At 36.3% G+C, this 24,501-nt stretch overlaps 1 protein-coding gene across 5 annotated transcripts in view; it reads left to right on the forward strand.

Annotated features, from left to right (window-relative positions):
- CRB1 (crumbs cell polarity complex component 1) overlaps positions 1 to 24,501 on the forward strand; it is a 281,276-nt gene that overhangs the window by 211,837 nt on the left and 44,938 nt on the right. For 3 of the 5 annotated variants that reach the window (XM_033196012.1, XM_033196013.1, XM_033196011.1), the window contains 3 exons: positions 11,672 to 12,628; positions 18,090 to 18,637; positions 20,077 to 20,242. In XM_033196012.1, coding sequence (XP_033051903.1) covers positions 11,672 to 12,628; positions 18,090 to 18,637; positions 20,077 to 20,242 — 1,671 coding nt within the window. The remainder of the gene's footprint in view (positions 1 to 11,671; positions 12,629 to 18,089; positions 18,638 to 20,076; positions 20,243 to 24,501) is intronic. The other 2 variants (XM_033196014.1, XM_033196015.1) reach the window with 2 other exon arrangements.

Consider the following 24,501-nt stretch of genomic DNA (forward strand, 5'->3'; position numbering starts at 1 on the left):
TATTTTGTCTTTCGTTTGAAGATCTCAGAATACTTTCCACACAATAGACTGAATCAGATCTTCCTCTGGGCTCAGCATTTTTTTATCTGAGCTACCATATGGTTCTGAACAAATATCAAGTCTGGAGAGTGTGTATATGTGTCTTTTGCATCAGAACTTTAGAATAGTGTAATCATAAAGTAGAGCAAAGAATGGATACTGAAGAAACAATTCCATGCTTTATGCTGTACACGCACACAATCTTAATATACAAAATAAGTTACCAATATAGTAACATCACTTTTTCTGATATCATTAAGGTTGAGAGTGGCCCACATAAAAGAGCTTTTGGCATAACACATTTTTATAATTCTTTTGGGAAAAAAATGTTTTATTTTAATCATTTCACATTTAAATATTTCAGAAATATGTTACACATTTTCTTGCATTTTTGGCTAAAAAAGTTGCATACAATTTTGTGTCTTATTGATGACAATGTTATTATTTATCGTTCTATGTTCTATGGATTTTGACTTTGTTCCTATTTTCAATATCTTCAAGATACTATACTTTTTAATATTATTTTATGCCAGCTCATCATATTATTTTCCTTGGAGGCAGCATGTTGTAGAGAACAAATGTCTTATCTCAGGAGTCAGGCAGACTGAGTGAGTACCAACCACAAGTTGGCTCGGTTTCATCATCTATGAAATGAAGGCAGCAATACATCCTTCATCATTTATTAGAATGATTAAATGGCCACATAAATAAAGCATTTACCCCAGTGACTGGCACAGATCTGAGACTCAGTAAGTGTTAGTTCTATCTACTCACATTTATTGTCTAGTTCTTGGCTGTCATTTCCTGCTGCTGAAAAAGTACACAAAGTTCTCCCTTATCCTTTTCTTTTGCTGATTCTATTCCACAGCAAGCTGAAATATTTGATAATCAAGCTTGCTTTAATTGTATCTAAAATAATAATGAATAATGGACTAAGGCCTGAGGAAATAGTTAATAAACTTTGCAATCTCTAGTTTTAAACATAGAAACTTTTAGAACATATCTTCGTTCTTGATTATGTTCTGCATAGTTGAGGTCACATACGGGGATTGACTTCCAGAAAAGTAAAATTTAATGGTAATCAACACAGAGAAAAATTGTGGATATTATTAAATCTAACTATGTGTTTAAGCAAATAAAAATGGAGTTGGGGAATTATGGCAAGACAAAACATTTGATAAGCACCTATGACCTGGAACCATATGCTATGAACAATTGCCTCATTTAATCCTTATTAGTAGCCTTCTAAAAAAGTTACTGCTCTTTCCTTTTTACAGATTTTTTAAACTGTGACAAAATTATGAAATTATGAAAATGTCAACTCTTATATTCAGCATATTTTCCACTTAAAATTATCTACTTAGAAATTATGCGTGCAACATATTCTTTACTTAGAAATTATGATAGAATCTTAGGACTGGGAGAATCATTAGAGGCCATTGAACTACATAACATATCTTTTCTTAAATTTCTATTGTAATATCCATGCTGAATGATGATTCTCTCTACATCTGCACAGCTTCAATGTCAGGAAACATACTGTCTCCCAAGAGAGCTGGTTCTATGCTTGATGAGCATCAACTACTAGAAGATTCTGCACAGTGAGCATATATAAACTATCCAAAGGCTTCTTACCATTGGTAGTAGTTTTCACAGTTAGAAACAAATAAAACATAAAATTCCATGTGATGGACCTTAGCTACATGAAGACCCTTCTGATATGCCCTGGTATCTGCTTTTCTCCTGGTTAAACATCCAATTTTCTCCAAGAATTTCTATAATGACATGATTTCAAGTAAAATCACTATCATATTAGCTTTCTTTATTGGAGTGTTCATATTTTATCTCTGCCTCCTAAAACAAAAAATATTTTTAGCTCAAATTGGGAGTTAGAAAGAGATTTTCATTTCCTTTGCCCCAGATACTATCAATTGTCATGACAGCCCCAATGTCACATAAAATTTGGAAAGTCAGATCACCATGGATCCATATTTCAAAGATAAGTTGAGGTAATAAAGAATAAAGTAAACCATAGGCTGCTGTAGATCATAAAAGTGCTAATAATAATTATCAGTAAATTATTGTCAATTGAAACTCATAGGTCTTCACCCAATAAGTTGTATCTCTTCAATTCAGTTTTGTGGTTTCTTCACCTCAAGTGAAAAGAGTTAACTCTTTACTTCAGATTAAGAAAACTGTCTTCTTTAGTTGACATGAGATCTCTGGCTTGCCTGCTTTATACCTATTCCATTCTGTCCCAGCCAATCCATTCTATTGTTTCCCCATTCCCCATTCATTTTTCTCCCTTCCTTTTGTAAATCACTGCGATATATTAGCTATATAGACTTATTTACATGTATTCATGTAAATTATTAAAGTTTGTGTGTAAGTATATATTATGTTAAAGTTCTCATTTTCTTTCTTCCTTTTTTTAACTTTTAGTTTAAGTTCAAGGGTAGAAGTACAGGTTTTTTATATAGGCAAACTTCTGTCATGGGGGGCTGTTGTACAGATTATTTCATCATCCAGATATTAAGCCTTATACCCATTAGTTATTTTTCCTGATCTTCTCCCTCCTCCAAGCCCTCTAATGGTACATCTCTTCGCTATATTGGAGAAAGCCTTTTTCAGCCTCCCCCTAGCAGAGCACTCCTCAAGTCCTATTGACCAGGATTGGGTCACATGCCCATGACCCAGCTGTAAAGGAGTGTGTGAAAAAATATATTTGACATGTGTATTCTATATGGTGGGACACCTGTCTCTCTGTAAGGAATGGGGGTGGGACATGCTGGGCAACGACTACTGGAGGTAACCATAATTTCTGCCTAAGGGAGGTCATTATTTTTAACAGGTTCATGTTGCCTATAAATTAAAGAAGTATGCCTTATATATTTTTATTCAAGTAATATTTATCCAAGTTCATTTATACTGTCCACAAAAAAAGTTGACGAAACTCCTTTGAATGACTAGTATGCTCCAAGCATTTATAGTTCTTTCATTTGGTCCACACAAAAATAATTATTTCATAGGCTTTATTCTTTCTACTTTATACGAAATTTCAGCTTAAATAAATTAGCTAATTTACCCAAGTTCTCATAGCCTAGTTTCAAAACTCCGATTAGTATAAAAGTCAGTGTCATAGTCTGACTCCTAGTCCATGTTTATTCTACTTCATTATTCGGGTTCCCTGAGGACTATTAGAAATGCCTCTCCAAGTAGATCCATTGATCAGATCCCTGCATATGTTGCCTCTCCTTCTCATCCCACCCTTACCCTCTAGCCCCCATTAGATACATTTCTTCCTTCAGTCCTCAAGGCTATTGTCTGCTCAGCCTTCCCCACTACTGTAAGCTTGAGTAAACTGTATGCTTCAATAATCAGGATTATATCTATTTTTCTTCACCATCATATCTCCTGCACTCACATACTGGCAGTCAAACTAAGGCCTTGATAAGTAAGTTTTAAACATGAATTAATAATAAATGAATGAAGACATGCACTATTGCAATGTCTCTTGCATGACACATTTTTCTGCCTTGTTACTGGTTTCCATCACAACTTATCTGACCTCAGTGATATGGCATTTTTTTTTTTTAACGTGGCATATACTGCCCATGATAAGGCACTAATGACTATTTTGTGATACAGTTACCGCCCCTCTCAGGTAACATTTTCACCTTTACTGAGGCTTCTAAGGGACAAGGTCTCAACCTAAAGGAATTGCTCTTATGGTGAGAATTTTAGGGAGTATGGTACTTCTAGGGGCCTTCATGACCTCTCAGCTTATACTGCCTATGTGAAACCTCTATAGGTCTTCAGGTTCCCCTTTAAGAAAATGTTAAAAAGTAACAAAAAATAATTACTGTTTTTGTTTGTACTCTCAGTATATCTCAAACACCTCACATATTCAAATTATTCTCTCATACAAAATTAAACGCCATTGGATTTTAAAGGAGTGGAGCATAACTGGTCTTTCATAGAGGCTGGAATTTGTCTGAGAGCACCACACAAGTAACTCTTGCCACAGTCTCAATTAATAAAAGTCTTTGCTCTTTTTTCTTAATTTTTCTTTCCTTTCTATCACTTGCATAGATATTCAATAGGTTTGAAGTTGCCATTAATTTCTTAACCACTATTCAAAAGCAAAACAAACAAAAGAAAACAAAAACAAAAACAGCATTTTCATTGCTGTAAAGCAAAATAAAATTAGGCCCTAATTTTCCACAATAGAAGTTGTCCAAAATGCTTATCTGTGGTTAGAGTCCCCAGAACTCATTTCTTCATAATAATAATGTCAGCGTTCAGTGTTGTGATCATAACACTCACTAGTGTGACTTAAAAAGGTGAGTCACCATATGCTAAGCAGGGATGGGATCTAAGAATAACAAGGCTGCCTGGTAAGCAGCACAAATGCATCTTACACTAAGTCCCACTGATCCAGCTTGGAGGGGAATGAGTCAAAAACAAGTCCCCAAACTCTCTACCTGAGGAAGAGGTGACATTGAAAAACAAGCTCACACTTCTGGATATGGTCCAAAATGATCAGAAACTCACTCTGTCAACCTAGTCGGTGTTTGGATGGATATCTCTTTTTTAACAGAAGGATGTTTGGAGCCAGAAAACATGGTTTTCACATTTTAATGGCAATGCTGATAGGTAACTAACTCTTTTCTTACATATGCTAATTTGCACCATGCTTAGTGTTTTTAAGATGTTTAGCAATTAATGTTTAATGCTATAACAGATATTACTATCAAATGAAAATTCAAACTTTTGAGAAAGGAAAAGTGGATATATTTATGCATTGAGTTTTTGATTTTAGATAATTTCTACTTTGATTTCTATTTATTAAAATTTTTCTTTGATTTCTATTTATTAAAAATTTTTAAACCCTAAGTCAGTTAAAACAGATCAAGATGAAACTTCCTCATTTGTGTATGTATTTTATATATGTCTAGTGTATATATGTCTAGTATATATATGTCATTTATATATGTCTAGTATATACATGTCTAGTGTAAATTATATAACTTCATATTAGATATTTCATTAACCATGGCTTCAGCAAAGTGAGAATTATGACAAAATCATCTTCATATCCAATGATATTAACTCTAAATATAAAGTCTACATTCTTTTTATCCATTAATATGATTTATTCTCAAGAAAATATGAGATATGCCAAGTGGTAGACATTTTCGCTATCATGATTATTTTTGAAATACAGTATTATCATGGAATCAGATACTGAACTAAAAGAATTTTAGGAAAATAAAATGAGGTGACAGTTTTTAATTAATTAAATGAATTGACTTTATATAAGCAAATAACAATAAGCTTCAAGTAATCCATCCCATACTATAAATAATTGGACATAAATAACCAATTTGTATTCAACTAAAATATCCAATTAAGAAGACTGAATGGCCCCAGTGGTCCCATAAATATCCCCTAATCCTTTTATCTTGATTGACAGCAGATCTTGTTCTTTGCCCAGCTACTCCAATAACCAATACAAGACATTTTGATCTTTTTTCCCACTTTTAGTTTTCTGGGTTCATCAATAAATATGTCGGACTTTATTTTACATTGGACATGTCAATAGAATTGATTTTAAGTAAAGTAAAAGCATAAACTGCTGTTTATCATTCTACTTTTCAGACCTAATTCTGTTTGTTGTTCTTCTGACTATTGATCTTAATACAGGGTTTCTCTACCTTTTTTTGTTCTTTTTAAAATTATTGTAAAATTTAAAGCTTGCTTTTCTGTTTATATTTAAAAGAAACACATAATCTAATTATTGACATTTTATGAAAGATCAAATGCATAAATTTTAGCAATCGTAAGAAAAAATACAGTAGGCAATGGTATAGAAAGCACGACCATCTGCACTTATTTGCCCACAAAGGATAAATGAAAATGTACTGTAAATTGTAAAGAAATAAACATCCTATTTCAAGCCCTAATAAGCTAATGGGTAAATAGTTTTAATAGCTGCCTAGTTGGTCTTCCTGTCTTCAGTTTCTTCCTACTTCACTCTGTGTTACATATTCCTGTGAAGCTGATCTTTATGAGAAACCATGTTGGTTTTCTGTCCAACAATTACGTATGACTCCCCACTGCCAGAAAATAAAAAAATACAGTTAAAAACCTCGTAAGTTCCCAGACCTTCTCCACTCTGACTACATTTAACCTTTGTGTGTTTATTTTCCTACGTAAATCCTACGTGCCAAACAGATTGCCAAACCCATTGTCACCTCTAAATGTTAAGCTTTCCCATCGATGAGTGTTTTGTTTATTCACTTATTTACACATACGAGGACCTCTTTTTTTTCTTCTTCTTTTGAGACAGAGTCTCGCTCTGCCGCCCAGGGCTCAATGAAAGCTCTGCCTCCCGGGTTCACGCCATTCTCCTGCCTCAGCCTGCCGAGTAGCTGGGACTACAGGCGCCCGCCACCACGCCCAGCTAATTTTTTATATTTTTAGTAGAGACGGGGTTTCACCGTGTTAGCCAGGATGGCCTCCATCTCCTGACCTTGTGATCCGCCCACCTCGGCCCCCCGAAGTGCTGGGATTACAGGTGTGAGCCACCGCGCCTGGCCACAAGGCCCTCTTTATCAACTCGATCTGTATTTGAAAACCTATGTTAAATTCTATCTCTGTAAGACCTTCCCAGCCAGATCAGAAGAGATACCTTTCTCTGGAGGCTCTGCAGCAGCTACTGCCGATACAATTCACTTAGAATCTATTGTATACTGTCTAGTGAAATCTCTTCAGTATTGTCTTGACTTGTGCTATCATTTAATTTTTCACAAATTTGTCTTACTTTTCCTTTATTAAATTCATTGAGGACAGGGACTAGTTCTAACTTCATGTTATCCACAATATTTTATACATGATAGATATATAATCAATATTTATTGATTTGACTTAATATGAAGATTTCATATCTAAAGATGTTTCATTATCTATCATTCAAAGTCTTTTCCCTGAAAGTTTCCTAAATACGCTCTAATGTTGCCTGAGTTTGATTCTCTTATATTATCGATATCTGCTGGGAATCTACTATGTACAATACATTTCCATAAATATATATTTTGTCCTTTCATTATATTGTAAGTACATTCAGGCTTACATCATAGAGTACATCAGAGAGTACATCATAGAGTAGCTATTCTATAAATTGAGAAAATGGTCAATTGAAATTTCAACTAAGGGATCAAGATATGGTTGCTGTCAGGTACCAAAGTGAATTATGAAATAAACGAAAACACAGGATGTTAAAGTAAATACAGATAACAGACTTCAGGTTTTTGAAAGGTTTATACTTTTTTTATTTTTATTTTTTTATTTTATTTATTTATTTATTTTGAGACAGAGTCTTGCTGTGTTGCCCAGGTTGGAGTACAGTGGCACAATCTCGGCTCACTGCAACCTCCACCTCCCAGATTCAAGCAATTCTCCTGCCTCAGCCTCCTGAGTAGCTAGGATTACATGCCCACACCATCATACCTGGCTAAGTTTTGTATTTTTAGTAGAGATGGGGTTTTACCATATTGGTCAGGTTGGTCTCAAACTCCTGACATCGTGATCCACCCACCTCGGCCTCCAAAGTTCTGGGATTACAGGTATGAGCCACTTCGCCTGGCCAAAAGGTTTATACTGATGTCAGGGGTATGTGAAAATTCTTCAGAGGCAATTTGAAGGAGTGGATCTACAAGGAGATATCATTGGAGAGGCTTGCTGCTGTATTGTGAGTTGAATCTTACCCCTCAAATTGAGGGCTAGATGCTACTTTCTAAACCAGAGTGACCATAGCTTCCAGGAGTGTTCCAGTCTCATCTAAAGTTGGTGGAAGGGAAGGAACAGGCAACTTAGACTAGATTCTTCACCTGCCTAAGGAATCTAAAGATGAAAAAGTGTGATGACTCTTAACCCAAGGCGTCAGGAAAGAGAGAGAAAGAATTGTTGCTGTGCTGTGTTGGAAAGTAAATGCACTCCCCTCCTACTGCAGGTTAAGTGGATGTGAATCCTGTGGTTCAGATGGGGAACCCGTGGTAGGAGCATTAGTAGGTAGTTTGTGTAAAATGAGTTCTTCTCAATAGGTCTCTGTTGGAAGGTGAAAGAATCCTACTAAAAGAGTTGATAAAGAAGGAAGCAGGAGTAAACATCAGTAAACCAATAGCAAAGGGGTTGGGGGAGGAGCAAATATGAGCCGTCAGTAAAAGGAGAGGCAATGTCTGCCTGCCTTCAGGGTACTCTAGAGTGAGTCTCAGCTGGAGGAATACAGTGGGCTCCAAGGAACTCATAAGTGCCCCTTATAACAAATACCAACTTTAAACAACTCCCAGTCTCAGAAACCATGGAACCATATTGTATTAGTCAGGTGAATAATTTCTGTACCCCTTCCCCCATTTTCTGTCACCAACTTCAGTCTTCTAGGGGACAGAACACATAAATCTGAGGGTGGAGACAATGGAAGAATAGAAAGAGGGAAGAAGGCTTCCGAATACTCCTTCAAGACAGCCTGAAGTTAGCCTAGCAGGCAAAGACGATTTTATTCTAAATTGCATTGAGACTTTTGATCATTATATGTGACTGGCCATTCTAATTGCTGTGGGTGTTTTTTTTTTTTTTTTAAGAGATCGTGACACTACTATCAAATAGTAAGCCGAAAAGTCCTGGAGTCTGCTGAAGACTTTTATCTAGAGGCAAAGAAACCCTTCCCCAGTTAAATATGTTTCAAGATAGGGTGGGAGAAAAAATTATGTTTTGCTTTTGTTATGCCGTATAAGTTATTCAATAGTTTTACCCTCAAATACTTGTTATTACTTTTTTTGTTCTTAAAATCCTTTGAAAATCAAGTTTAAGTAAAATATCTTCTAGTACAAAAATTTCAACTTTTCATATTCAGTTATATTAAACTTATATTGGAACACCCCTTTAGAATATACTGTAGTTTACCTGTAATTCCTGTGTCAGTTTTCTGTGCTTCCCAGGATGACTATGTAACAAATTGATTAGTTCCATTCAGTTCTATTCTTTCTATTCATCAAACATTTAATAATTCATACCATTAGCATTGTACAGGTGCTGTGGGTGGCTCTAAGTAAGATTATAACATGTCCACTGTTTTCACAGAGCTTGAAATATGTTTGAACTGACAAAGCTTGTATGAAAGTAATCCTAGTACAGTAAAATATAAGTACAATAGAGTCCAATCAAGTGCCTAGATATGTAGATCATAAATGGCACTAGATCATCAAAGATTGACATTGCATACATTTATCTAAAAGTTTACACAAAGAAAGCACTTTGGTTTTGGATCAGATTGAATGCATTATAAAAATATTTAATCACTTTAGGAAGGTCATACTGAATTCATTCATTCCAAAATTAATTACTAAATAGCTAATACAAGCCAGGTACTGTGCTATGTTTTAGACATACATTGGTGAATAAAACAGACATTTTCCTTCCTTCAAGGAAAGCACAATTTGATGAGATTCTAGACTAATATGCTGTCCAAGTAAATCTCTCATGTAAAATTATGCAATTTACAGGGCATTACACATGCTCACACTTTCTAAATAGTCTATCTCAATGACTACGGTACTATTTGAATTTTGTCATTAGAGGATAATTCTTTCTTACTACTTTTTAGTAACGGCCAACACTTATTGAGAACTTGTTATATACCAAACAATGTTATGAATATTTATGTGTCTTAACTTGTTTAATCTTTAAAAGAGCCTTATGATGTAAATGCTATTATTAATCCCATTCATAGATGAGGAAACTGAAATGCAGAAAGTGTGTGTAACCTGCTCATGATCAAGCAGTATAGCTGGGGTTCTGATCCAACATTATCAATATAGGAATCTTTGGATTAAATTTTTAAAAACACGCATTTGGGCATAGAGTTAAATGGGAAAATAAGACATGCATATTAATAACACACAATAAATGAGAATACACTAAATTATTAATTAAAAAACAGTGTGTACGATTGGATTTTTTTTTTTTTTTTTTTTTTTTTTTTTGAGACAAGAGTCTTGCTTTGTCGCCCAGGCTGGAGAGCAGTGGCGTGATCTTGGCTCACTGCAGTCTTCACCTCCTGAGTTCAAGAGATTGTCCTGCCTCAGCCTTCAGAGTAGCTGGGATTACAGGCATGCGCCACTATGCTTGGCAAATTTTTGTATTTTTAGTAAAGATAGGATTTCACCGTATTGGCCAGGCTGATCTGAAACTCCTGGCCTCAAGCAAGCCGCCCGACTAGGCCTCCTGGGATTACAGGTGTGAGCTACCAAGCATGGCCAGGTTGGATTTTTAAAACTTACCTAATTTAGGCCAGGTGTGGTGGCTCGCGCCTATAATCCCAGCACTTTGGGAGGCCGAGGCGAGTGGATCACGAGGTCAGGAGATCGAGACCATCCTGGCTAACATGGTGAAACCCCGTCTCTACAAAAAAAAAAAAAATTAGCCAGGCGTGGTGGCAGGCACCTGTAGTCCCAGCTATTCAGGAGGCTGAGGCAGGAGAATGGCGTGAACCTGGGAGGCAGAGCTTGCAGTGAGCCAAGATTGCACCACTGCACTCCAGCCTGGGCGACAGAGTGAGACACCATCTCAAAAACAAAACTAGTTAATTTAGGGTCTGATGGTAAAAGTGTTTTGGAATTTAGACTTCGCTCTTTCTACACCTCAATTTATTCTGTGAAAATGAACTAAAAATATCTGCTTTGAAAACCTCAGAAAATTGTAGTGAGCGCAAATATAATAATTTGAATGAAGATGTTGGGGAAACCATAAAGTCCTATGCATATGTCAGTTTTTATTGGTACTCTTTGTCTATCTGAATCTCCCTCGAAAAGCAGCAGCCATCCCCTTTAAAAGGTGTTATACTTCTTCATGTTACTTTTTTTTTTTAATGAATTCTAATGATTTCCTAATTAGATATCTTTTTTAACTTGGCATCAGAAAATAAGAATAGAAAGTGAAGTTAAAATAATAAACAGGAAAGGAGCTTGTTATGGTGTAGACATCATGATTTACACTAGCATTGTAGGGAAAGAGGAAATGGGGACTTCCATTCACCTTAGAAGCCCTTCGTGGTGAGAGTTGTTTGGACTATTTATATTTCTGGCAAACTTTTAGGAATTATGGGGAAATATAAACAAGATATAAGGCAAAATCACTGTTTCCAAGTAGAATAGAGTGAAATCTACAGCCAAGGACAGAATATACAATGTCTGAGAAAAAAGTCCCAAAATAAATAAATTGTATCTTACATCAGTGCCAAGAGCAATCTTTTTTCTCTTTTTTGTTTGTATGATATTCGGTGCTGCATGTATATCTGACAATGAGAGTTGGAATCAATCACAGTGTTTGGCAAATTATCTATTCCTAGAGGAAGAATACAAAGCCTGCCATGACTGCATCTTTTTTCTTCACGACACATGTGGAATATAGACTTGATTTTACTTTCCCTTAATAACTGTTTACATTTTACTCCATTACAGTTCTAAATCTGAGCTATCCATGCACTTCTGCAAGATTATACATGCAAATTATGTGAAACTTCTATTTTTGATATGAATATATCTAATTTTAACCCTTTTTTATTATTTAACAGGAATCCACTGTGAAGAAGACGTCAATGAATGTTCTTCAAACCCTTGCCAAAATGGTGGTACTTGTGAGAACTTGCCTGGGAATTATACTTGCCATTGCCCATTTGATAACCTTTCTAGAACTTTTTATGGAGGAAGGGACTGTTCTGATATTCTCCTGGGCTGTACCCATCAGCAATGCCTAAATAATGGAATATGCATCCCTCACTTCCAAGATGGCCAGCATGGATTCAGCTGCCTGTGTCCATCTGGCTACACCGGGTCCCTGTGTGAAATAGCAACCACGCTTTCATTTGAGGGCGATGGTTTTCTGTGGGTCAAAACTGGCTCAGTGACAACCAAGGGCTCAGTTTGTAATATAGCCCTCAGGTTTCAGACTGTTCAGCCAATGGCTCTTCTACTTTTCCGAGGCAACAGGGATGTGTTTGTGAAGCTGGAGCTGCTAAGTGGCTACATTCACTTATCAATTCAGGTCAACAATCAGCCAAAGGTGCTTCTGTACATTTCCCACAACACCAGCGACGGAGAGTGGCATTTCATGGAGGTAATATTTGCAGAGGCTGTGACCCTTACCTTGATGGACGACTCCTGTAAGGAGAAATGCATCTCGAAAGCTCCTTCTCCACTTGAAAGTGATCAATCAATATGTGCTTTTCAGAACTCCTTTTTGGGTGGTTTACCAGTGGGGACAACCAGCGATGGTGTTGGTCTACTTAACTTCTATAATATACCATCCACACCTTCGTTTGTAGGCTGTCTCCAAGACATTATAATTGATTGGAATCACATTACCCTGGAGAACATCTCATCTGGCTCATCATTAAATGTCAAGGCAGGCTGTGTGAGAAAGGATTGGTGTGAAAGCCAACCTTGTCAAAGCAGAGGACGCTGCATCAACTTGTGGCTGAGTTACCAGTGTGACTGCCACAGGCCCTATAAAGGCCCCAACTGTCTGAGAGGTGAGAGAAAGCTGACTGCTATGGCTGGGAGTGCCGTGCCTCAGAGCAGAGCAGAAATAGCACAAACAGCCACACTGCTTCTGCCTGCTATGAAACATAATGACCCCACAGGACTTTTGCTGCTGGTTGCCCACTGATGAGAAAGAAGAGGGCAGTGATTTGCATTAATTAATTTTGAGTGGATTCATAGGACATAAGTTTCACTCATACAGAGAAGTAAAAAAAATAAGCAGATAGCTCCTTTCCAAAGAGGTTTTCATCTTTGTGTTTGCAAAATGCTCTTGCAATTTTGCCATTGGTTGCATATCAGAAATGTATGTAAATCTTATTTGAAAGAGAAATAATTCTTTTGAAAAAAGGACCCTTAGACATAAAATTTGTCAGTGCCACATACTAGCATGATATCTTGTGCATAGCAAATTCTCGGTAAATATTCATTTCCTTGTTCTCCTTGCTATGCAATTCACACATGCTCCAAAATCATAATTAAGCATAGCATTTTTATAAAACACCAATTTTATTCAAAGGTATCTTTTCCAAGGCTGCCCTGGAGAAGACAGATAATATACTAGGTGTCTTAAGAAAAACAAAGAAAAGAAAATGTGGAAAGTAACAATAGTAGAACTTGGTAGATGCCATAAACTAATTGATCTAATTTCTCTAGTAAACCACAGTTTGAAAAGTATTTCAAAATCCCTAACTTCCAACATTGTTCTAGAGATTGCTGTTGATAGTGATCAATACATACCTGTTTCTTTTTATTATTATTATCATACATTGAAAAAGTCTGAGATGTAATTGTAACAGACTGCTTTGAAGTTTAGCTGTAATTTACCCCAAGATTTTAGAGTAACTTGAAGTAGGACAACATCTGGTAAGTAGTCTTCTCTGCTTTATATGAAGTAAAATTAAAACCAGTCTTAGCCTATACTCTATTCCATGTTCAAATGTCTAAGAATTATTAGAAACGACTCAAGGGTTTCCCCCTGACCACAATATTCATTACAAATCATGGACCTGTTTGACAATGAAGTATGGCATCTACTAGCTATACGTAATATTTTAAGTAGAATGGCAAGTTGTTTTGTGATTTTTTTAAGGAGAAAAAGGGAAATTATGCTGAGGCAATGTTCACTTTTTGAAGAAAAATTTAATTGACCTAAGGCAATATTTTTACTACATATACAAAATAACAAACAGATGCTGATTCATTTTGACTGGCTTCCAGATGCAGTGACCCATAAGGTTAATACTGACCATGGTGATGTTAACTGTCCTAGTAAATAGATTCAAGAGATGCCAGTCCAGTGGGTTCTGGTTTTCTTTATTTTATCCAACTTGGAAAACCATGAACTTTTCAAACCAAGTTCCTGAATTGGTTACCCTTCCCCCGCTTCTCCCAGTCTCCTTATACTCCAACATTATTTGAAACTGTTTAACCCTCATGAAAATGTTTGACTTCAAAAGATCACTTTACAGAGAGAGAGAGAGTTCTGTAAAATCTTTTCTTTCTGAAAATTCTTGGTATAAATTTAAGGAAAATTATATTTTTCATATCACCTCCTCATTAGAAAATTAAAATATTCTGTATTTTCTGTTATCTAGAAGGAATGTTTCCTGGAGAAACTCCCACTACAAACAATGCTTTTAAGCAGTAATGAGAACATGGAGTCTTTCTGCTATTGTACATGTATATTCAAGAGGAAGGAGACATACTAAAAAGCACAAAGGCAAACTTCAGCCCATTCATGACTTGCACTCATATTTGCCTCAATGTTTTCCAACCATGGTATACGCTATAATGAACAAGGAGACTGGATAGGGGATTTGGTGGCTGACTAAACACAAAAGACATAGTGATTTCCAGTATCTCAAGGTTGATCTTTTTAAAATAATCTAATTTATCCACAGAAAGAGTGCTGAAAAGGATTTAACTAAGCTTAGTTTACAGAAGTGTCCATAAGGTTCTCTCAACATATCTTGTGTTGACTGTTTGTAAGAACATGGAGCGTTCAAGATATTACTACTCAGAATAAATGACATCACCTACCTCTTGCTCTCTGGCGAATATTTGACTTGCAAAAGCAGTTTGCATGTCTCTTCTCTTCAGCCATATAGCTAGATTTTGAGAATTTTATTCTCTTAGAATTATAGTTTCCTAGATATAGAAGAGGCTTCATTCTATGACGGAATTTTTAGCACAATTGTACCTGCCAAATGTAGTGGCTCAAATCTCTGCTTAAACACCTTCAGGAATAGACAGATCACTCACTCCACCTTGCCAAAAATTGCCCAAAAGTTATTTCCTTATATTGAAATAAAATATGATTTGCCTGTAGCTTTCCTTCATTGACCATGTTGCAATTCTGGAAGACATGCAAATGAAAATCTCAACTTGCCTGCTACTTGAGAATACTTAATATCTGAAGAAAAGTATCTTCGGCCATCTAAGCCATCACTTCTCTTCGGGCTAAACTTCCTGTTTCTTCTAATGTTTGCCATATGACATAGTTTTCCACACTTCATCAGCTGCTTGCAGGTTTTGGAATATGTTTGCTTCTTTGTATTCCTTCTAAGATGTGATGTCTGTACGTCCTTGATGACACAGTGACACAGGGCCACAACCTCCCTTATTCTAGAAAATGTGCTTATGTTTTTCAGCTTAATACAACGTTGACTTTTTGGCAGCCACACTTCGTGATTGCATCACTTTGTATCATTGTCACTCACAGTGCCACGTAGTCCTGTTTCTCCTACTCTAAAATTATAAAGCACATTTAGATCGAAGTGGCTCTTATTTATTCTTGTTAAATTTCATCTTGTTGTATTCCATCAATCATTAAAGCTTGTCAAAATTGTTTTTCATCTGTTTATGTTGTCCCTCTTCATAACATGTCAACCACTTGTATGAGAATCACCCTTCCGAATCTACAGCCAGGTCATACATGTCTTCAGGTGTTTCTAAAATCATGTAGCAAATCGCACATGCTGACTAGTTGCTTGTGATTTCTGAGGAATAGGATTGCTGAAGAGTCAGGCTTCTGAGAAAAAAAAAAATAGTCTGCATTTTGGCTTTTAATCCGGATCCACAAAGTGATGCTGAAGGCATCCTGGGATGACCAGCAGGCACCCCGCTACCCCTGAGGTTGAGTGATTCTGGGCATATCTTCAAACCTCAGGGGCTTCAAGGGCCAAATTTTCTTATTAAGCATTTTATCTCATATGAAAGTGCTGCAGTGTATTCAGAGATGTTAACCTCTTCAAAGAGGTTATTTTATCTAACAGTACACTTTTGAAAGCTACCGGTAGTTGCCTGGAGCAGGTGGTCTCCAAATGCAGATTCAAAATGCAATGTTCCTGTAGGAAATCAAGTCAGAGTTCTGAAAATATAGCCTTTTATGCAGAAGATCTTCAAACACAGGTGATTGTCTAAGCAAGTTTTACTATAGTTCAGCTAAACTAAAATATGTCTTACCTTTGCCCAAACTTCAGCTGAGCCATATGATGACATTTAGACATGCTGAAATATGCTCTTTTTGTCTGGTTAGTATTGGGATATAAAATCTTGAGGACAGCAATATCTTGAATAAAGTACTCTTGTCATGTTATCAATGCTTTCTAGATTGCAAAATCAATAGTCAATTTTCAGTCCCCATCTTACTTAATTTCTCAATACCAGTTAATACAATTAAACACTCCCTCCTCCTGAAAACCTATTTTCTCACTAGGCTTATGGTCCACCACTCTGCCTTGGTTCTCCTCTTACCTTACTGGCTACTCCTGCATCATTTCCTTTACCTCCACTTTTCTAATGCCCAAGGGCTTACTTCTTGGACCCCTTGTTTTCTCTCTATATACCCACTCTCTTGGTGATCTCATCCAGTCTTGTGGCTCTAAATATCTAATATGGTTTGGATGTTTGACCCCTCCAAATCTCATGTTGAAAAGTCATTCCCAATTGGGGCCAATGGGAGGTGATATATACTAACAAATCCCACATTATCAGAACATCCTGCCTGAACCTCTGTATCAACTGCCCATTAGTCACTTCTGCTTGGAAATCCAAAACGGCATCTCAAATTTAATATGGACTCCCACCTCACCCAAAAAATCTGTTCCTCCAATTTTCTTCCCTATCTCTGCAAATGGAAACTCCATGCTTCCAGTTGCTTAGGCCAAAAACCTTAGAGATGGCTCCAGAAAATTCTGCTGTGTCTACCTTCAAAATATTTTGAAAATCTGACCACTTTCACATTACCACTGATCCAAGCCATCATCATTTCTCTCTTGAGTTACTACAATAATGTAGTATAACATTGGGCTTTTGCTCAAATATCACTTTCTCAGAGAGTTCCTCCCTGATTGTTCTATTTAAAATTACAGTTCCATCCCTCCAAATCTCCCTATTCCCTTTCTCTACCTGACATTTTGTACTAAAGGATTTCTCACCTTCTGATATATTATACAGTTTGCTTCCTTATCTGTATCTGGTGTCTTTCCTCCAACTAAAGTGTAAGCTTTGTGAGGATGGGAAGTTTTCTTCCTACCATATCACCCATATTTTACAAGGTCAGTTTTTATTTTTATATATCTCAAGAGTTTTCTTGAGGCGATGCACATCAATACCATTGCCACATATGAGCATCAGTAACTCCTCTGACCGCAGGAAATGCTGGGTGGGTTTCATACTCAGCTTTGCCCCTACTTCTCTGTTTCCTGTGCCTCACCTACTCCCAACCAGGACCACAGAAGAAAGGGTCCTTCTTTTTCTTTGCTCAAGTGCCCTGCCTCTTATGTGAGATGTCATCCCAAGAGATTTAATCATCTAATTCTTGATTTCTGTTGTCCCAATTTATGTTATTTACAGATTAAAAACCTGAAGTTTAGAAAGGTTATGTAACTAGCCTAAATCACATGTTAATAGCAGACCTGGGACAAATACAGTCCAGGCTCTAATAAATTTCTTTACAAAGAATAGTTAGGTTTAATGACATGTTTTCTTCAGCATGCCTCTAAGTAGCAAAGATTATGACTGCCTGCACAGTCCGCTTGCAGACGTTGCATGAATTCATCTTGTCTGAAAATTTCTTCCACCAAGTTGGAGTACAGTAGTGTCTGATATACCACCATTAAGGCCCATATTTTAGGGCAACGAAGGGAAGATTCTTTAGTTTATCAGTGCAGAGATCTTTTTGGTTTGTTTTGTGATCAATGGGCCTCAAGTGTAAACTACAAAACAAACTATAGTTATTTTAGGGATAAAGTATACTCAGAAGTCCAGAAAGAGGCCAAATCATTATTCTATTGAGTAAACCTGTCCTGAACTTTAAAAGTTGTGTATGAGTGTGTATGTGTGTTTGCATGTGTGTTTGTGAAATGTATAATTCTCATCTTCCATCCCTTCTGTCTTTTGAGCCTTAAGATGTTTCTTTTTCTTTTTTTCTCCTCCTCTATTTTGAAGAGTTTGTGGCAGGCAGATTTGGCCAGGATGACTCCACTGGATATGTTGTCTTTACTCTTGATGAGAGCTATGGAGACACCGTCAGCCTCTCCATGTTTGTCCGAACACTTCAACCATCGGGCTTACTTCTAGCTTTGGAAAACAGCACTTACCAATATATCCGTGTCTGGCTAGAGCACGGCAGACTAGCAATGCTGACTCCAAACTCTCCCAAATTAGTAGTAAAATTTGTTCTTAATGATGGAAATGTCCACTTGATATCTTTGAAAATCAAGCCAAATAAAATTGAACTGTATCAATCTTCACAAAACCTAGGATTTATTTCTGCTTCTACATGGAAAATCCAAAAGGGAGATGTGATCTACATTGGTGGCCTACCTGACAAGCAGGAGACTGAACTTAATGGTGGATACTTCAAAGGCTGTATCCAAGATGTAAGACTAAACAACCAAAATCTGGAATTCTTTCCAAATTCAACAAACGATGCATCTCTCAATCCAGTTCTTGTCAATGTAACCCAAGGCTGTCCTGGAGACAACAGCTGCAAGGTAATGATTACTCATACAAACTAGGTATATAATATGTGTTAAACTTTTATTTTATTAAAAAGATAACTTATTGAAACCATTCTTTCTATATAAACATGATGTTACTGACCCACCATTATAGAATGATATTTCATCTATATTTTTCCAACAAGACTGTGAAATTTACATTGAGGCATAGAAATGTGGCCTTGATCTTATTGGCATCATGATCCATTTAATTAACCAAAATAACTTCAGCTATAGGCTTCTCTCACCCTCACAAAATCAAATTACTTAAGGATAATAATATTTCAATTCCTAAACTCCTAATGGCTCCCCAGAGGTTTAACTGAATTAACTCTTTTTGGATGATATTGTTAACTCTATTTTAAATGCCCAGCTACTATTGTTTTGAACTTTTATTAAGTCAGCAACAACAAGAGAAATCTGAGAGGTAATTTCCTTCTGGTAGTTGAAATCCTCTGAAATATAATTTCTCAAAGCCCATGCTTTACTTTAAATGTTCTATGTACTCTTCTAAGAGCTTCTTAAATACGAGAACTTGTCAGCTCTGCATGACCTTTCAAAGGGAAAAAAGGAAATGCATTTCTATGTGTTGAACATTTGTTGAGCTCCAACTATGGCCCTACACTAAGCTTGGTTCTCAATATACACAAATGAATTCTTGTAACATTGTTATGGAACATTTTCAATGAACTAGGCAGTATTTTACATGGCTTAATCCATTTAGTTCTATTGAAGGACTACAGTGGAAAGCAGGCATTGTTGTCCCAATTTATGTTATTTACAGATAAAGTAACTGAAGTTTAGAAAGGTTATATAATTAGCCTAAATCATATGTTAATAGTAGACCCAGGACAAACACAGTCCATGCTCTAATAAATTTCTTTTTAAATACTGTCATTTTGAATACTTTTTGTGAGCAAGCTTGTGAAAACTCAAATAATAAACTATGTCTGTGATTCAGAGGCAGATCAGCGTGGGAAGGGCAATCACTGAGTTGGGATCCAGAGGACCTAGGTACCAAGTTTCACTGTTTCACTTCTGTATAGGATCTTGGGCAACTGGAAACACCTTCTTTTTATCATCTGTAAAACCAGGAGTAAGAATCCCTTCCTCAAATGATAATTAGTGCATGTGAAAAGTGTCTGGTAATTTGTAAATTACAGAGGACGCTGCTATACTTGAAAAATCCTCCTTGTGCTATAGATCAATTTTATATCTTTTTTCTCTCTGCCACCACTCTGCTCTTTCAGAAAGCAGTTGATAATGGCAGTAGTCATTTTCATTCTATTTAGTTAACAATGGATATTAAATTTTAAAATGTAGAGATGCAGGGAAATTAGCATTTTAAAAATAACAGATACGTGGTCTCACCTTCAACATTTTTCTATTTAGTTGCCAGTGCTTTTTACACCTTTGATTTCTTTTCTGCTCAGTCCAACCCCTGTCGCAATGGAGGTGTTTGCCACTCCCTGTGGGATGACTTCTCCTGTTCCTGTCCTGCCCACACGAGTGGGAAAGCCTGTGAGGAGGTTCAGTGGTGTGGATTCAGCCCCTGTCCTCACGAAGCCCAGTGCCAGCCGGTGCTTCAAGGATTTGAATGTAAGTAGAGTTCAAACCTATCATCTCGCCAGTTAAATTGGGACATTTGAGTTGTTCCAAGAGCAAACACAGAAAAAGAGTATAGACAAAGCCAGCTTATTAAATTAATCTATGGTTGTTTCCCCTATGTGAGTAGGCTAATAAACCTGACTGGCCTCTTGCCTCATCCTGCCTTTGGTGGGTGTCTGGATAGGAAATGGAGGTCACAGCAACACTAAACCTAGATGCTTAATCATTTAAAGCTGATTTCCTAAAGAAGAATTAACAAGGTAATATTTGACTTTCCTTCCCTCATTACTGGGAACACAGAATAAATATGTACGTGTTACACATTGTCATTTATTAACTATGAGGCCTCAGGCAATTCATGTGATCTCCATCATCTAAAGCTTCCTCACCTGTAAAACAGAGAGAACAATTTCTACTTTTTTGGTTTCTTTGTGATGATTCTGTGACCTTATGTGTAAATAAACATGTTAGGCACTCAATGTTTGCTATGAGACTTTCCCTCATTGTGAAAGGTTTTCCTGTCTATCTTCTGCATTACAAAACACACGTTTCCAAATGTTAGCAGTGAATACTATACAGTATTCACAATTTTGACATATCCACCCACTAACTATACTGTTATTTATATTCTGTCTTCTCACCTACTTCAAATAATGCACAGTCCAGTCTATAGCCAACCCTCTATGTTTGCACTGAATTCTAATTTCTTCCCCTTATTCAAAGATTGTGCTCCTAAAACTTTCTCTCACACACCAGTACCAATTTTTCCATCACTACAAAAAATTTCCTTGGACACTCCCTCACTCTTATTCCTACCAGCTACCATCCCACTTCTCTGCCTTAAAGAATAGGGAGAAGAAAAACCCTCTAACATGTTGTCCGCAATATGCTGCCAACCTTATCACTCCATTCTCCCTTTTACACCACACAGTCAGGCCCACACACCACCACCTCCCTCCTGAACTCTGTTAACCCAGAGATTCACAGGTCAGCTTTCTCACTTCATTCAGGTTTCTATATAAACATCCTCCAACTTGGCTTTGTTTTTATAATATCTCTTATTGTTCCTTGATATTTTGTTACATGTGCATTGATATATTTGTCTATGATCTCTTTCATCATGAGAATATAAGTTTCACAAGGCAAGAAAATTTTCTATGCTGTTTCTTGCTAGTAAATATTTGTTAAATAAATTGATATTATTTTCTTCAAATTTACTTAATATTTTATCTTAACTACTGTGGACATTAAGTACATTATATACTTACTATAAAAAAAAAATACGTGCAGGATGCTGGATGCAAACCTATAATCCCAGCACTTTAGGAGGCAGAAGTGGGAGGATTGCTTGAGCCCAAGAATTTGAGTCTGCAGTAAGCCAGGATCACACCACTGCACTCCAGCCTGGGCAATAAAACAAGACCCTGTCTCAAAAAATAATAATAATAAAAATAAAACTACTGCACTAATATAATGGAATGGAACTAGAGGATAGTTTGGCTTAAGGTCAGTAGCAAAGCCATACTATCTAGACTGGGCCCCCAAGTAACTGAGAAAAAGAGAAAAATGTATTTACTTTTATGTTTCTATACTTCAAAATCATATTATTTAAAAGACCTGTATGAAATACATTACACTGTATGTACACTTGGGGAAGTTTTCTAGAAAAATATGTGTACTTTTATGTTTCATATTTAAGAAATATGTACTACACATGTATAGAAAACATGATGACTTGGCATAAAGAATGTAAATTGGTTTTTAATGAGGCACAAAATTTTAAATGATACTTTTTCATTATTCTACTTCTTCAATTATTCTAAAATAATTTCTTAATTATTAGTTTTACTGTTGATCTTTTGATAGAAATACTAAAGTTGTTAGTCTCAGCTGTGTTCTACCTGGTGTCCGAATCGTTTTGAATATTTTCACAGGAAAAAGGAATAGAATTTCTAAAAACAGTAGCAGCCCCAAAACAATAGCCCTGATGCACACTGCTCTGCAATCTACACATCAAGCTATTTAGGAGCTGGGCAAACATGTCAGAAAGAAGTGAAGTGAACCTTTACTGCTACAACATTGCAGATAGCAAAACAGTAGTAAGTCCGTCTCTGACACACCCAAAAAGTCCCAGTAGCATTTTTAAAGTATAGCTTAACTTAGTGAAGAGAGAAAACATAAATAAATAGGAGGTGTACAATAGGAATTATAAATCAATTTTCTAATTGACAGCTATTAACCCAGAATTCACTTTTACTACTCTGTGTAATTTTAATTTTATGTGATCTTATGACCCTATTATATTTTCTTTCCAAGGAAAATATATTGAAAAGATTAAGTCTAATGGAACAAGATACTCTTGAGAGTACAGCTGATACATTACCCTGAGTTTGCCTTTAGGACTTTAATCATCTCTATCTCCGACTTTAATCATCTCTATCTCCGTGTCCTACCAAGATTTAAACATTTACAACTCACCTTACTTACAGGTGTGTTTATTATGGCAAAGTTCCCCAAAGAAAAGGCGAAGTACAAAAGTGGTTATGTATATCGTGGTTTTTACCCAGATCAGAAGACATGATTTCAATGTGCTCAGCAGAGTTAATAAATATATTTATATAGCATTATAGACCATAGTCTTCATTTCAGAGTTGGAGAATTAATGAGATTTTTTTCATTTTAACATTTACTTAAAAACATATAATGAAACACTTGTTGCTCTTTTTTTCCCTAAATTCCCAACTCCAAACCTGGTTGAAAACGCACACACACACACACACACACACAGAGAGTAAAAAACAATAAGATCCAGGGAATTGACTTACTTAAGTCAAATAATACACTTGAATGATACACTGAAATTTTCTCCTGCTGTGATTTCTAATCATATCTCACTTTTCAGGATACAGGATGAAGTTATTTTCATAGAGTATTCATTTAATTATGTTTACTGAGCACCTACTATACATCAGGGACACACAGGCATAGGCATAGGGATTTAGTGATAACCTAGACAGAGAAGATCCTTGGTTTCATAAAGCTTATGTCCTAGTGCAGAAAGACAGTCAAGGAACAAGTAAACAAATAAACATAATTTTAAGTGGTAATGGGAGCCATGAAGAAAATTAAGCATAGACAGTGAATGCAGGGAGGCAGTTTTTTTTAACTCGGATAGTCAGGGAAAGCTTCTCAGAGGAGGAGACATTTGAGGAGATATTAACACAAAGAAGAGCCAAGTATAAGAAGATCTGGGGAAATATTATTCCAGGTATAAGTAACAGCAAGCGTAGAAGGCCTGCTTTGGGAACAAGCTTGGTGTATCTTCATTGAATAGCGAAAAACTGTGGCTGGGTCATGTTAATGAAGAAGGGAATGGTGGGAATTGGAATTGGACACAGTTAATCAGAAGTCAGATCATGTAGATGCTTTTTTTTAACATGGCAAAATTTTGTCATGAATTTTTTTTTTTTTAAAGAGAGACAGAGTCTTACGTTGCCCAGGATGGTCTCAAACTGCTGACTTCAAGCTATCTACCCTCCTCAGCCTCCCAGATAGCTGAGATTACACCCACAACTGGCTCAGATCATGTACACTCTTGTAGTTATGTTTAGAATTTAGGATTTCTTTTTAGATGTGATGCTAACTAATGGAGCTTGACTAAGGAGTGGTTGTTATATTGATTTGCAGAGCAGCAGAAGCAGGGACACTAAGAAGTAATTAGTCTTAATGAAAGATCATGGTGGTTGGGTGTAGCACCTGATAATGTAATCATACTGTTTTCAGGTCATTTGCTACTGAAAAGTGTGATACAATAAGAATAGATAATTGGCCACTGCATTGAGTAACATAGAGGTCATTCATTGTAACCATGAACGAGGTTTTAGTGAAGTGACTGGTACAAAAGCTTGAGTGGCATATATAAAAGAGAAAATGAGGAATGATAAAGTGAGACAATGGGGATATAAAACTATTAGAAGTTTTGCTGGTAAAGAAAAACGACAAAAAAGCAGCAGGATTGGGGGATGTCAGGGTACTCTTTTGCATGTATTTTTGTTTTTTAAGATTAAAGCAATTGCACATATTTGTATATCGATGGGAAACAGCAAAATGGAAGAGGAAATGATGATGAAGGAAAGAAAAAGATTGCATAGAGGAATAATATGTTTAAAAGGTGAAAATCAGTAGGACCCAGGGCATAACTGGTAGAGTTGACGTTGGTGGGAATACAGACAGTCCATCTATTACAGCAG

The sequence above is a fragment of the Trachypithecus francoisi genome, unplaced genomic scaffold (assembly GCF_009764315.1).
Source record: "Trachypithecus francoisi isolate TF-2019V2 unplaced genomic scaffold, Tfra_2.0 Lachesis_group5, whole genome shotgun sequence".
NCBI classification, from domain to species: Eukaryota; Metazoa; Chordata; class Mammalia; order Primates; family Cercopithecidae; genus Trachypithecus; species Trachypithecus francoisi.